The sequence below is a fragment of the Cibotium barometz genome, chromosome 1 (genome assembly GCF_041138505.1).
Source record: "Cibotium barometz isolate CiBa-2024 chromosome 1, ASM4113850v1, whole genome shotgun sequence".
Classification (NCBI taxonomy): Eukaryota; Viridiplantae; Streptophyta; class Polypodiopsida; order Cyatheales; family Cibotiaceae; genus Cibotium; species Cibotium barometz.
In genome coordinates this window covers 14222211-14238287 of record NC_141046.1, presented here as the reverse complement: position 1 = coordinate 14238287, position 16077 = coordinate 14222211, and the positions used below count along the sequence as shown (strand labels likewise).

General features: G+C 40.9%; 1 protein-coding gene across 2 annotated transcripts in view; it reads right to left on the bottom strand.

Moving 5' to 3' along the window:
* Positions 1-5308, bottom strand: part of LOC147641631 (kinesin-like protein KIN-7A) — a 34941-nt gene extending 29633 nt beyond the window's left edge. The window contains exons 1-9 of one of the 2 annotated variants that reach the window (XM_086795774.1): positions 4773-5308; positions 3736-3825; positions 3476-3576; positions 3228-3347; positions 3002-3083; positions 2837-2904; positions 2623-2688; positions 2419-2543; positions 2106-2310 (exon numbers count right to left, since the gene is read on the bottom strand). In XM_086795774.1, the coding sequence (XP_086651900.1) occupies positions 2106-2310; positions 2419-2543; positions 2623-2688; positions 2837-2904; positions 3002-3083; positions 3228-3347; positions 3476-3576; positions 3736-3825; positions 4773-4995 (1080 nt within the window). In that variant the 5' untranslated portion in view covers positions 4996-5308. Of the gene's footprint in view, positions 1-2105; positions 2311-2418; positions 2544-2622; positions 2689-2836; positions 2905-3001; positions 3084-3227; positions 3348-3475; positions 3577-3652; positions 3826-4772 lie in introns of those variants that run through there. The other variant, XM_086795853.1, reaches the window with a different exon arrangement.
* Positions 5309-16077: the final 10769 nt, after the last annotated feature.

The window sequence follows — 16077 nt, the reverse complement described above, 5'->3', positions numbered from 1 at the left end:
ATGTTGCTGAAAAGAGTCGTGCAACTCAAGCCTAACAGTGCATAATGCATTAGGCATCAAAGTGTTTCTCAAGTTCCCTCTACAAAGCACACAATCTACACCTGATGGCTCTCTCTCTATCCAAGACCTCTTGCCTCCTGGCTAGGAGGCCACATTGTGATAAAGATCACTAACACTCTCTAAGGCAGAAGCAACTCTTTGCCTAGAGCCGGGAGCATCATAAGCTCTCCAAACAATCATCACAATGTCGAGATAACTCTGCATCTAAGTAAAGAGACTTAGGAATGTGTACTGGGGGAGGAGAGTTCTAGCTCTCCAAATCTCTAATGCACAAAACTACAGGAGTCAGGACAATGGTCTGAGTTTGTGGTGCCAGGAGCAATGAAGATATAGTATAGTGCCACCTCTTTCAAGTGCCCAATAATCAAGATAAAAGCGGTCCAAGCGAGCATAAATGCAACGTGCACCACACCTGCGAAATATCTGACTTGTGCTAGATCTGTACAACGCTGTGAGTTGTGCTAGATCGGTACGACACTGACTCGTAACAGCCTTCGAATCCACTACTTAATTCTTTCACTCATGGGCATTAAGAGAAGAGCCAACCAACAAATTGCTTTTTCTTAAGTCAAGCAAATCTGTGCATGTTCAGTCGATTATTGACGTGCATCAAATAATACCTGCTTATGCGGGCATTATTCAAATGAAAGGTTTGATCCTTATGAGACGACTGTTTTGCTCAGGCTGCCTTGGCCTTGCTCCCCAGAAACCTGGCTCCACGAGAGGCAAAGAAAGAGCAACGAATCCCCAGCCAGCGTCCGCCTTGCAACCTGGCTCGGCAAGAGGCAGAGACAGACTCATCCCTCACTGCCTATGAGCATCTCTGAAGAACGTAGAGGGTACATGCAAAGCGAAGAGAGAGGGAGAGCGAGAGAGAGTAGGGGGTGGTCCCCGGGAGGACCATTCTAGCCGGTCAGGCGACCGGCGTAGTTGGGAGCCTGCAGCTGGAATGGTCCGCCGACTGGGGATCATTCCAGGCCATCATGGCCTCGGGAGGATAGAAGATGCGAGGAGGAGTACACGTCAGGTTCTGGAATGAAGGAGATCGGTACAGGTCAGGTTCTGAAATGTCAGATTCCAATCAAACATCACTACCAATCATCACTATTTGCCACACTGTAGTAGGTTTACAGGTCAGTGTCTCAGAATTTGGCCGACCGAGGACCATGACGAGCGCGAGAAGAGTGAAGGTCAGGGTGTGCCCGAGAAAGAAAGAGATCTGTTTTTTAATTTGACAGTGATCGCTCGTGAGAGAGAGGCGCAGAGAGAGAGAGAGAGAAAGAGAGAAAAGAGAGGAGCAGCAGGCCGCCCAGAGGTTAGACGATGCTCGCCTTGGGACCTTCAAAAGAGCCATTCAGGAGATACCTTGCAGGTGTAGTGCAGGAAGGTTAGAACTCGCACCCTGAGCAATGAGCCAACCCATTTTGCCACTGCACTACACGCAGGCAGGTTCCCCTCTCAAGAGGTATATTGTCACCAAAAATAGTTAACTCCAAGATAGTCGCGCAAAAAATAGTCGTGCTTGCATGCAAACCCATAAGCGTGGTTCAGGCCGGCTGCTCAAAATCAATGAGGGGCTTCCATCCCTCCCCCCCCCCTCTCTCTCTTGCAGCCGCACACGCATCTCATCCCTCTCTCTTTCTGACTCCTTGCTCCATCTCTCTCGTTCATTTTCCTCTCTATTACTTTTACAGTACTTATCCTTTTCTGTAGGAAAAACACCGTTATTGCATTTTGTTTCTCTTTCTCGGATTAATTATTGAAAACGACCGTTGAGGGACATCCGAAAAAACCTCAGTCCCCAATCTAACCTCAGTAATAAAGCTAGCTCCTTAAACTTTCTTGGGCTCATAACGAGGGGAGGGGGGGACAAGAGGAGAGGGGTTGTGTGCTTGTGGGTGTGTATTCATGTAGTCGTGAGACCACACACATTTCAGATACAACTTCCCAGTCTGAACCACAAAGCACAGCATAGTAGATTATGTGACTAACAAAGAGTAGTATATAAGATGGGACTCACTGATTGTAGTAGTTTTGGAGATTACCATGTTGACTTGAGCAGTATTTGTGACCTCTTTAGCTTGGGTTGCAAAAAAAAGTGTATTTCTTGACTGCTCAACATGGGTCTGAGCAGGGCTCATTGTGCATATGATTGCAGTCCGTGCATTTCCTCCAAGTGAGTTTTGCAAGATGCGTGTGAGCTTCGAATCTCGGTAAGGGAGGTGACCTGTCTTTGCCCTAGTCTGCCCGCTACATTCGATGACACCAATGCATGTCAATAGCATTTCTCGTTGCATGTAAAAGCCTAAGTTGACCATCTATGAAGCATTTTGAAAGGCATAGATGCATCATCATCACCTGAGCTTTCTGATGATGGTGGTCAAGGTAAGCAAACTCCGATTGATGTGGCAGCCTTCCTTCAATCTAGTCCCTTCTGATTGTGTTTGAGATGCACGCTCACTTCCTGCTAGATCCACTAGATTCTGAATAAACCCACAGGATGTATTAACAAGTATGCTCTAAATCTTATGAACCACAGCCTCTGCGAACTAGTGTACTTACCAAGCTTGCAACAAGGGATTTCACTAATTCCCCATCAGCAATACCCCGAGGAAAGCTCTCCACAGTCTATATATACAAACCTCGCATTTAAATCCCATATTCATTTCAGTCCTCAAAAATTCATAAGAAGATACACTTGCAATCTAAATAGCAAATCATGCACAGAAAGACCCCAATCCCTACTTTATTTGTTGCTGTGCCCTTAAAAACTCACCAGTCTGATTATTTGATGAGACCTTGAGCTCGTTTCATTGAGCATAGTTTCTCCCACCCGCCGTTGAGCTGCATACATACACACACATATAAACCGCATAGATACAGAGGGGAAACCGTGTACTTTGGCACAGTGGCAGCTTAGAAGAGGTCCTTTCATTCTGACCTTCAATAACTGAAAGAACCTGTTGAAGATGTTTGCCATCCCTTACAATGTCTTCAACCAATCTCTCTATTATGGTGCCTTTCTGCCAAAACAACTAAATCAGGACACCGGAAGCATATGGTCTATATTGGCTTACTTTACCCAAACATAGGATTTTGGGGTGATTACAATGATGTGTGTAGGTTAAACCATATCATACATCCTAAAAGAGACATAAACAAGATACCTCTGGGTCATCCATAAGCCTGAGAGGACCACTGCCACTGTCTGTATTAAGCAGGTCCTTCACAACCTCATTGTAAATCTCGAGTGCAGAGATCTTTATGACAAATTCCCTTTCACTGTGCTGAGCCACAAGCCAAATCAAAAATCTTATTTAACTAGGCATGCACATGAAATTAAGGCCATAATCATGGAGTACAATATGTCAGGACCAGATGAAATTCAGTTGATTTTTTTATTTTTTTTATCTACCTTATCTATGTAAGTGTACATGTCACGAACTGCATTCTCAGTGATGCCCCTCATGGTGAAGGTCTTCCCGCTGCTAGTTTGCCCGTACGCAAAGATTGTAGCTGTGTTAAGAAACAAGTTGTTGTTACTAACTTGTGCTTAAATCACAATTTTGAGATATGATGGGTATCTGCTTACACAAATATTGTTGGGATATGATGGGTATCTGCTTACACTCCCTTTCTGTAAATATTGTTGGGATATTCCGAATTATTGTTTACCATTAAGGCCCGAGAGAGCAGAGAGAGCAATGTCTTTGGCCCCTTCCTCATAGACTTGCTGAGTGACAGATTCTGGTCCGAACACATGATCTGCACAAAAGGGTGCAATGAAGTAAAAGATTTAACACCTTCCCACATTGGTGTACTCTTATGGCATAACACTTTCAGACACGTGCCATGCAGATAAATTGCAGGAGAAAAGAGCTGGAAGCACCATATAAGCTATTGTTTTCCCCAAAGAGTAGACAAGATCTTGAAGCACCATATTCCACAAAAAAAAAAGGCTATTGTTCTCCCCAGAGAAGGTGTTGCTGGGAGGGAGGAGGGAGGAGAAAAAGAAGAGGAAAAAGGGAGTGGCAGGTGGGAGGGGAGGGGAGGACATGAAAATGCTGACACAAAAAGATGCAAAAGATCACCCTTAGGGCATGCAATTGAAGTATCTATGAAAGCAATGTGATATCTTCCCCTGCCCTCCAAAAGTATGCAATCATGGTTGCATAAGCATAATTATCCACATCAGGCCTCGTTGATGAGTCTTTCACTGTAGTCTTCAGAAGGTAATGATCTCTTATTTTATATATCACCTTTCAGGTGGGTTCAGAATCGAACAGCTCCTTTTGCATTTGGGCCTGTTACTACATTAGGCAGCCGAACGAGCCCGCCAGATATCAGGATGCAACCTCCACTCTTTAAATGTGTCGTGGACCAGGCCTTGATAAAAGTCTGCTGGAGGGGTGTGGTGTGTGCAAATATCCAAACATACACACACAGAGTTTCCATCTTCATTTGCCCCCGCTGCAAATGGCATGCATACATACAGGCATACAAGCAGATGTGTATGCTTGCATGCATACACAATACATGGTGTGGTGTGTGCAAATATCCAAACATACACACACAGAGTTTCCATCTTCATTTGCCCCCGCTGCAAATGGCATGCATACATACAGGCATACAAGCATATGTGTATGCTTGCATGCATACACAATACATGGTGCATCCATCAAATGTCAAAGGAAGGGGGGGGATATGCTTACCGAAAGTGTACGACTTGGGGTGATGGTGGGGGGATCGATCTGGGAGGGGGGAAGTGGGTGGCCGGTGGATGATGGTACGATCGTCGACGCAGTCCCAAGCGGAGCAATCGTACTGGACGAGCTCGCGGGAGCTCAGCGGCCGCACGCGCACCGTCACCAGAATCTTCTCGCGAGTCTTAGGATTTTCTGCAGCTACCGCAGCAGAGTGCTGCTGCCTGTCCATAGCTGGACTACCGCTGGCGAGCGAAGGACTCAGAAGAAAACTTAACGAGCTGGTCCTGAACTTCCACTGGTAGAAGAACGAGAAAGGGCTCTGACGAAGCTACCCAGATCTTTTAAAGGCTTCGCTTGCTTGCAATGGTGGACTCCGCGACCTCCTCGCTTGCCTCTCCCTATGGCTAGATGTTGATGCAGAGGAAGGGACTGAGAGAGAGAGAGAGAGCAGCTTTCTGTTTCAAACGTTTGTCCCAACGGCTAAATAGCCCGCGCACATGGATCTCTCATGAGCGACAAGGTTGGGAAGCTAGGCCACCCACGGGACTAAATAAGACATTATGAATAAGGAGGGATCTAAGGTTGAAAAGAGGCGTCCCGATCTTGCCTCCTGATTCATGATGTGTCATTTAAGTCATGAGGTTAGGCCACCCTAAGACGGTGTTGGAGTCATGGGATCAACGGTAGAGGTAGTGTGGCCATAATATCAAGCTCTCTGTGCTGGTTGATTTTCTTAGGGGTCGTCAAAGTAAAACTCGGACTACAAATAAACTCATACACACCAAAATTCCGAGCACTGGCGCACCATTGTAGAGCCAATGCACAGTCAATCCAATCAAGCGCCAAGTAAACTCGGTCCAACATTAAACGCGGCACAACATATCATTTCATGGTGGGCGAGTAAATCTTCTCTGAAATAGGCAGTATGTCAGGACTTTTAAGATTTTGTAATTCGCTCTGCATGGACTGACGTTAGATAATGTGGAAAGGTCGGCATGAGTGATTAAATGCAATGAGATAAACTCGATCCAAACAGTAAACTCGAGACGAGTAAGCGTATCATTTTTCGGTCCTCATTAAAATCTATTCACGTTATCACTCTTAGCCATTGCTATAAACACATTCATGATTTGTATAAACACATGTATCAATTCATTCTATAGATTACTATGCACGGAGTGTGTGTGTGTGTGTAGATTAAATTTATATAATGTACCTTTGTCTATATACTCAGATCAATAGATAGCTTACAATATAAATTAACATATACTTGTGTGTGTGTGTGTAGATTAAATTTATATAATGTACCTTTGTCTATATACTCAGATCAATAGATAGCTTACAATATAAATTAACATATACTTGTGTGATTTGAAATATGTGTATATCAACTAGTTCTTGTTCATGTGGTCTTTATTCTAGAAACATGGATTGCCTCGAGGATGGCCCCAGTGCTTTTGAGCTCGAAGAGGACTCCAATAATGATACAAGCTATACCACCATGAGTGATGACCAAGATGTGGAAGAACTCTTTCATGATACCAATCAAAGTGCAGTAATGTTCAACAATTAAAGTGATGGTGACACACTTAATCTGATTTCTTCTTTATCTATTACATATTTCTCATTTGATAGAAAAAGTTATAACTTGATGAAGAAAGCAATACAATGGGATGTATTGGAGATTCTGAAAGATCATGTTATCGGAGGGATGCTTGATTTGAAGAAGTGGTAAAGAATGAAAGACAAGCTTTGCTTGGGAGAGAATGAGGATGATATCCTCTGTCTTTGTCTGAAGGAAACACCAAAGTTAAGAATTGCATGCATAGAGGAGTGGAAAAGCATTGTCAAGGGTCATCGTTATTTGGAGGATGAGGGTTATCACCAAGGAGTAAATGAAACACTTAAAACAATCAAGTCTAGGTGGTCTATTAATACTAGAAAGCATGGAATACCCACTTCTTATATTAAAGATTTCATCAATGCATGTGGTTGTTGCAAGAGAGTAGTAAAGAATGATAAACAAAGGATGGCTACAAAGGTGATAAGCATGAATAAGGTTGGGGTGGAGTCGCATCTGATGGAGATAATGCTTGAACATAAGGTGAGACTAGTTAAGATCCGCTCAACTAAAAATAATGGCTCGTCCAAGTTTTTGGTTGACTACATGTGCTAGAGAGGTGGGAGAGCAAGACAAGTGGGTTCAATTATAGGAGGTTGAGGACATCGAAGAAATGTGGTTGCCCATTTAAGGTGAAAGTGCAGTATATGGTTGACACCAACAATGTCTTCATTTTTCTACACTCTTCTCATGAAGGACATACACCAGGGAATCGTAGTGATTTGTACCACTTGCTAGTTCATCCAAAGGTAATTGAAAATTACATGGAAAATTTGTCCGATGTCGGTACCTCTCGACATGTTGCAAAGATTTCATATGGAGTGATCTTCGCTCCTTGATCGCACCCTCTATAGGTTCTTCATGATTCCAAAGTAAATATCTATGATGTCCTATGAAGTACATAATCAAGGTATCATCTTTAAGCTCAATCTTGAGTGAACATAAAGTGGAGAAATCAAACAACTTATTCATATGTTTTATTTATGCAGGGAAACTCTCGAATGATGATTGGATGTTAATGTACATGGAGTCTTTAATATTGCAAAAACAAAATAAGGTATCATCTTTTATATACATTTAGCATGAGAATGGTTTCCTAGCTAACATGACATGTTCCACGTAGGTCTTATATTGCCAACCACATAACCCTAATGTAGAGAATGACAAACACAAGCCCTTCATCCTCATTATTCAAGATGAGTGGATGTTGAAAATGGCCTTACGTTTCTCTAAAAACAATGTGTGGGCCATAGAAGCACTTTTAGGACCAACATGTTAGGTCTTCCTTTATATGCAACAGTTTTACCAAACCAACTTAGAATTGGTATGCTACTATGGTTTCATGATGTGCACTAATGATCTGGGTTCCAATCTTGCCTTGGAATTAACACTCACAATGATTCTCTTTGAGAATGGGTAATGTTCGTCCCACGGCTATCATAATTAATAAGTCACAACCAAAACTAGATGTAATACTCGAGATGGTAAACCATGACCCTAATTGTTGGCTTGTTAATGAACATGGATATAGACAACAAATTACATGCCATGTCTTAGTATATTGATTTCATACTAAGAAGGCATGGGTGGAGAACCTTCTTACCTAGGTAGAGGCTTGCACCCATATTTGACCTCCACACTTTTATATTGTTAATGCATTATATTAAGGTGAGTAAAGTAATGTTTTGCTTGGTTGTTTTTATCAAGTTCCAAAGGAATTACGAGATGATGTTTACACATCATTGTCGAATCTCATGCATACCATCACTAAAGAAGGCTTTGAGTATAAGTATCAACAATTCCTCCAAAAATACTCAACACACAACAATGTGGTCCGTTATGTCACAAATGGATGGTGTAGGAATAATTATATATGGAGACTATGGCCCAAATTTGGCCAACTATTTAACTATGGAAATGTTGAAACGACTAACTTAGTAGAAAGGTTGTTGATAGTATATCAAATACACTCTCTTGGATGCATGTATTAATAGGTCTATGGTAGATCTACTGCATGCACTAATTAGGGATTCTAAAACTGGCACACTTGCATGGATAGAACCTTGCTTGAGTTCTTCAAGCAAAAGCAAGAAATACGTGACTTATGCATACCTTGTATCTCTTCATGTTATGTTCTCAATTCTCATTAATCTTCTTTTTGGCATTTGATTCCAAATGCTTCAACATCCAAGGATCATCAAAGAGACACACTTACAGATTACATGCGGGGGAGAAAATTCTAAAATGATATCAAAGTGATCCATCATGTCTTGTGATTGTGAATGAGATGACATTGTTCTTTAGGATGTTGAGTATCAGTAATCCAAGCCAGTGGTCCCATGTGAGCATGCAATCTAACTATTGGTGACTACCCAGATTGGATTAGTGAGTGCAAGCGCCTCTATGGCATATGCTTGATAGTTATCCATCACTTTCCACATATGCAAGCCATTCCCCCAATCATTGACAACCACATGATTTGGCCTCAAGTGTGTTGAATGAGCAAGTGTATTCAAGTTTTCGTGATGTAGCAAAGACCAGTGAGAACACTAGCACAACCGGAGGGAGATTCTTTATTTTATACAAGAATTCAAAAACATTATTTGTAGAATCAAAGATGACTTAGGAAAGAAAGATGCCAATGCAAAATAGACTATACTTCAGTAATTAAAGATATCTAAAAACAATCTTATGAATGTGCAAGCTCCAAAAAATATTGATTGACATGCCAACACATGGAAGTGTTTGCCAAATTCAAGAACCTGTGACACAAACCTGGCTCGGTCATGGAATTCCTCATGAGCCACATAATAATGCATCTCTTTCAACAACATACTATGTGTCCTCCCAACCAAATAAGCATGTTTCTGTAATCGGCATATTGAGATGGAAGCATCACATGGTAGGCATTGCGTTCAATTTAAAAGAGACCATGCATATGGTGCCCACATTGTTTCACAAAAACCTTGATGGTAGACCCACAAGTTATCATTACATGGTAGACCCACAAGTTATCGTTACATGCTAGACTTGCCATGCATTATTGCCTTTAACCACATGAGGCATGCCCCTTATGGTGTTGAGACCACCCTCATCAATAAAGAGGTCCAAATTTTTGACATGGACTCTATCGTATGTTGTAAAATCACCTCTTGCCAGTATTCCTACCTTTGTTGACGATGAACGACCTTTTTCTTTGACATTTCCAAATGGATAAGAGAGGATAAATTATTTTGCTTCTCAAGGGAGGATTCTACTTATGTACTCAAGCAATACTCCATCTATATGCCATTTCCATCAAGGGAGGATTCTACTTATGTACTCAAGCAATACTCCATCTATATGCCATTTCCATCAATGTGCAAATGTCCATATTTCTAAATATTGAGGTCATATATGTCATTCTTGGTATTTTGATATTTTAAAGTTTTGTATCTTATGTGATTAAGTTGCAAAGGTATTGTCATGTATATATTTTCACGTTGTGAGCTGCTTTATGTTACAATCCATTCCTAAGCCTCTGACTAGTGTTAGTAAACTCGGACTATGAAAGTAAACCATCCAAGTTTCCTTTCATAGACCGAGGCTATACCATCAGTAAGTATGATAGTAAACTCAAACTGTGAAAGTAAACTTGACCATGGGAATGGTATAGTCTCCTTCTATGAAAGTAAACTCAAACCACCCGAATTTACGTTCTCATGCCTAGTTTACTTTGCAAAGTAGAGAATAAGGTAAACTCTGTAAAAGTTAACTCAGTGTATTTCATCTTTGACTTAATTTTGTAAAAGTAAACTTGGGTTTTGGGAGAGATCAATAAAGCATTAACATAAAGTAGCATTACTCATTCATTGAGAGACATATATATCATACTTTTGGTATTTGTGTGTGTGTGTGTGTGTGTGTGTGTGTGTGAGAGAGAGAGAGAGAGAGAGAGAGAGAGAGAGAGATCTAACATAAAGTTGCTTGATTCAATCATTGGGAGACATAAGAGCGAACTATTCATTTAGTATGCATAACAAGGAAAAGAGACATATAAGATCTCTTGGATTCATCCATGTAAATAAAGAGACATAAAAGAGATATTTATATTCACCACAAAAGGTATACATGAGATGGTTATATTCACCATAAACAAAATTCGCCATACATAAGATGACATTACCATACATGGAATTCAAACAAAAGGGCACACAATGGTGTCAATCATGTTTGCAAACAGTCATACACCATGTTTTGAGATCTTCTTTAAGCTACAAAACATCTTCTTGATTAAACCAAGTCTTTGAAAGCTATGCAAAGACAAAAGAGAAAGTTAGCAAAGTATATTCTCAAAGAACATGACAACACAAGCTAAAGAAACAAAAGTGGAACATTACCCATTGTTTAGGCCTCTTATTCATTAGTGCCCCCACAATAAGATACCTCATGAATATGTTCAATTGACGTGATACCTAGATGAACACCATGTGCATATATAGTAAACAAATAATATCCATAATCAACACTGTTCTATTGATGATGCAATACCTAGATGAACACTATGTGCATATATAGTAAACAAATTGGCTTTAATTAAACAAATGGTAGCCACAAAGGGCATATATAACATGATTCATACCTCCACTTACATGAACTCAAAGTGATCATGTGGGCTCTCAAGCTAGAGCTTCAAGATTGGATTAGTATAATTTGGACCAAGATGTTGCAACACCCTAATACATACATCACAATCAACAATAAGAGATAACCAAAACAATTGATACTCAAGAGATAGCTTGATTGAGTGTTGTTGGTGGTCTACCCGGGGAATTCACCTTCCATAGAAAGGGGACGTCACCTGCATGTATGAAACTCAAAAAAATTACCTATTTAAGTTTCTCTAAAAAATAAACTATACCCCTTTCTAAGCATATGAGTCTCAATTATGAAATTCAAGTACGCCCTATTTAAGGTTTAAAAATCAAATAACAAATATTGATGTTATACATGTGACAAGTTGTAGGGCCCATGTAAGTAGCATGGATGTAAGTGCTAGAAGCACATACCTACATGTACTCTCCAAAAATTGTTCCATGTGTGGTTAGCTTAAAAGAGTAGTAAACTAATCAGGTTTTCAAACTACACCACTAGATCACATATTGTAAACTACAAGAAGAAACAAAATGCCTATTTTCATTCTCCCTTACTCCCTTGTAAACTACAAGAAGAAACAAAAATGCCTATTTTCATTCTCCCTTACTCCCTTGTAAACTACAAGAAGAAACGAAACCCCTACTTTCATTCTCCCCTGCTCCCTTGTCCCCCCCCCCCCCCCCCCCGGGCAGCATAAATCCCCCTCACCCTCTAACTTATAAGCTTAAGCCCCCCTTCCCAAAAACCCCCTCCCTTACACTCACGTGATACAATCCCTCAGGGTGGTCTACCGGTAGATAATCTTGAGGTGAGCATATGGATAAGGAGTCAAAGAAGAGTATGACACTCTTTGTTCATGGTAACCCAAGTGTGCATTGTAAAAAGCTAAAAGAGTCCAATGATCACTGCAATTAGACAACATTAACATTCCTTGTTCAAATAGCTAAAGCCAACTTAATCACCAAGTACACATACCTATGGATTATTGGAAAAAGGAAAACATGTGGTTTGCAAGATCTATAGTTCCCAGATAATTTGTCAATGTAGAAATGTTATCAATGTGGGAGGCCACATAATTTGTCAATGCAGAAATGTTATCAAAGTGGCAGAAATGAGGGAGGGGGAGAGAGAGAGAGAGAGTGTGTGTAGAGGGAGAGGGAGAGAGAGTGTTGAGGGAGAGGGTGAGGGAGAGAGAGGGGTAGAGACAGAGAGGGAGAGGGAGAGGGAGAGGGAGAGGGAGAAGGAGTTGGTTGGAGTAGGTTGCAAATGGGGAGAAGGGAGGAGGAGGTGGTGAGAAAGCAAGAAATGAACATAAGATAGGTGGAGAGAGGGAGAAAGAGAGAGAGGGGAAGAGGGAGAGAGGGCATGTGGAGAGAGAGAGAGAGATAGCAAAGGGAGAGTGTATGGTGGCGATGAGAGAGAGAGGGAAAGAGATAAAGAGGGAAAGAGATAAAGAGGGAAAGAGAGAGAGGGAGATTGAGTAGGTTGTAGTGGGAGGAGAGGGCAAGAGGTGGACTGGGTTGAGGAGGGAGTAGGGAGGAGGGGAGAAGAGAGAGAAGACAAGAGTATCGAAAGAGATTGGTTGTGAAAAAAATCTTGCTCCAAAGCCCACTCGAAGAAACCCACTTTGTGCTCACATTCCAACCGGTAGAAAACTGAATCTTTACCTTTCTAGCTGGTGTAGAGGGTGACAGCAAGAGGGGCAAAGACTCGGTAAAAGCTGATAGAATGTTAGCTTTTCTACCGGCTGCCCCCCTTAAACCTCCAAAAGTAGGAGGGTATGGGGCAGCCTTTTAGCACCTTCTTAAAAGCATCATCATTGTCCCAAGGAAACCTGTTCCTTTCATAAATTTCTCCATGAACTAAAAAATATAGAGAGTGTAACTTTTAAAAGCATGCATTCATAAAGGGGATCTCACCTCAGATATATAGCCATTAAAGTGTTTGTCACTTTTATGCAGCGTCTGTTGATGTTTGTTGCTTTTGTGGAAGATCAAAATTTACCACCAGAGTAACCTCAAGCAAATTGCAAAATCAGGCTACATCATTAAAATGCATACATGCCATGTATTATGAGGATAAAATTTCCAACTATCTTTGAAACAGGCTCAAACCACCCATCAACTTCCAATATCCTATGCAACTCACTTGCACTGGGTGGCTCTGCTCCATACAAAGATGACTGGTTGGTATGGTGTCTCTTAGTAGAAATACTTTTGATGCACTCCACATGGTATTGTTTGATAACATCAACAAGTGAGAGCTCCTCTTCCTTGACTGAAAAAATAGGGCGGCACTTGACCACATAGTATGCTAAAAATGAGCATGATCTAGAAGCCTTCTGATCTACTCAGTCTGCCCTTCAACTTCATGTTAGGTTGTTCCCAACCTCATACTTTTACAGGTTAGTGCTGATTGCCTTTAGATCCTTCATTTCCTTTCTTGGAAGTGCTTCCTACTCAGTCTGCCCTTCAACTTCATCTTAGGTTGTTCCCAACCTCATACTTTTACAGGTTAGTGCTGATTGCCTTTAGATCCTTCATTTCCTTTCTTGGAAGTGCTTCCTACTCTCCTCATTGGCTATATTTCATCCCTAGATACCTACCAAGGATCTTGAATTGGGCTTTTTGATCTCTTCATACTCTTGCCTATTGAGCATAGTTGTGTTCACATTCGTAGCCATGAAGGAAAGTTTACATGGGCATTAAGAGTTGAGGAGAGAGAAGAGAAAAGCTTATCATTCTTGACTTCACACTACCCATGACTTCTTTGAATGCATCCTTTGCCCTACATATGAAAATAAGAGGTCTTAAATAAAACATACAAATAGAAGAAGAGTACAAGGCCCTAGGGGAGCACTAGTAGAATGGCTCTAATAGTCTTCAATAAAGCATACAAATTGGAGAAGAGTACAAAGCCCTAAGAGGAGTGCAGTGATGTGTGCATATGATTTTGCCTAAGCTTGGCTTGTCACACCATAGGGTTGTACTTACATGCACAAGAAGGATTTTGTGCAAGATTACAATTTATTTGAAGGTGCACTATAATGGGAAAATGACATAGCTGTGCTTGGGATGATGCTCACAATCTTTCCATTGACAACTAGGTAATACATTATATTCACAAGTGTAAGCTTAGGAGTGAACCCAAAGGTTGTACCATGTTGTGTTTTCATCCTGAGAGCCATGCAATCATGTGAAGCATTTAGAGAGTATTCCCCCAATGTCTAAAAGTAAAGAGACAAGCTTCATTGTTGCAACTAATCTAGCCTAAAGCTTCATTAGTCATGAATGATCCTTGAAAACAAAAATTGAAAAGACTAGCTTTAATTATGTAGAAATAATTGTAAAGGTGCTTCATACGTGAAAAGCAATTGTATATGATTGAGATGTCCAGTGTGAGGGTCAGGTGTGGTGCCTCCACCACATCCTCCTCCTTCCCACTGTAGAGCAGCATAGACTTCAAGCCATCATCAACATCTTCAGCAGTGGCTATGGCTATGACATGGTCATTGGGTTCTGTGTTGAAATCATCAGCTGGCTATGGCAATGGCATGGTCATTGGCTTCCTTGTTGGAATCATCTCTATCCAAACATTTGGTTCTCTCCTCTGACAAAAGCTTATAATATATGGTATCCAAGTTGTCTGGCAAAGTGTCATATTGGGGCAGACTTAGAGCTTATCTCCCCCTCACACTAGATCAGAAGAAGCCACAATACTCTAAACCTAATTGCTCAATAAGAGCCCATAACACAATGTTCTCGAAGCTAAAGACAGATACAATAGATCACAATATGCCTGCACTCAATGTTGCATAAGTCCAAACCATAATTGTACATACATAACAGATCCTATTCACACACCCATATATGGAAAGCTGAAGGTCATGTAATGGGTTCCCACCATCAATACATCATTTGAAGCCTTGAAACACTAAATGTTACTAGGCTTCAACGTCATCCAAATATGATAGTTCCCTCCTCTAACGAGAAAACAGTTTTGCAGGCAAGTTACATCCTTCACATTGGTGTTGTTTTTCAACGTCATCCAAATATGATAGTTCCCTCCTCTAACGAGAAAACAATTTTGCAGGCAAGTTGCATCCTTCACATTGGTGTTGTTTTTGGCAGGTTTCTGTGACACACCTATGAGCATGATGCACATAGCCGAACATCAAACAACATGCAGAGTTAGACAGTGTAGGTGACATGTGGCACTGCCACATGGTAGTGATGATAGTGTTGGTGATGTGGCGTAGGTGAAGTGATAGTTGGATACAGGTGGCCGATAGCAAACTACTAGCTGACTAGGAGCATTGGTGTGTGTATATATATATATGTGGGTAGCCAAATGGTCATATTCATCTAATTTCCTCAGTGCTGGACTCCATAGAGTGTTTGTCTACTATAGATGAACTTCTAGCAAGGAGTGTACAATCTTGATCAGGGTTTTTGCCTCGGCTATGGTTTTTTTAGCAGCTAGAAAGCTTGACTTGAGATGCAGGGTTTTCTACATCAGTGTGGACGCCGTAGCTCTTTCTCTCACAATTACATGACAACCTTCCATTGAATTAGAGACCCGTTTCTTCTGGCACCCTTTAATTCCAATCAAGAAAGATTTAGATGTAGATTTTGGTGTCCTAAATGATAGATATTACTCTGTACAGAAGCTAATCAACTTAAAATAAGTTGCAAATCATCATCATTAATTAGTAAAAGGGTCCTACCACCAACATTCAAAGGAGACTCTATCTTTAGAAAAAAAAAAGGAGACATTCTAGTGTATTTGTACTGGCCAGAATTAAGAAAAACGGGCTGAGATTTTAAGTAACTCTTATTTTAAGAAATGATTATATTTTTCCAATGTCCTCAGAAACTGTTTGGCTTTTAAAAATCCAAGCAGAGATTTAGAGTAAAAGCTTTTTTGGTTCAGAAAAACCTTTTTTTTTGAGCACTCGTAGGCCACCATGATTTAATTGCCCTCAACAACCTTTACTCCATGTGTTCCGGCCAATGTGGGTAACCCTCAATTGCAAGTAGTCTTTGGTACTATGAA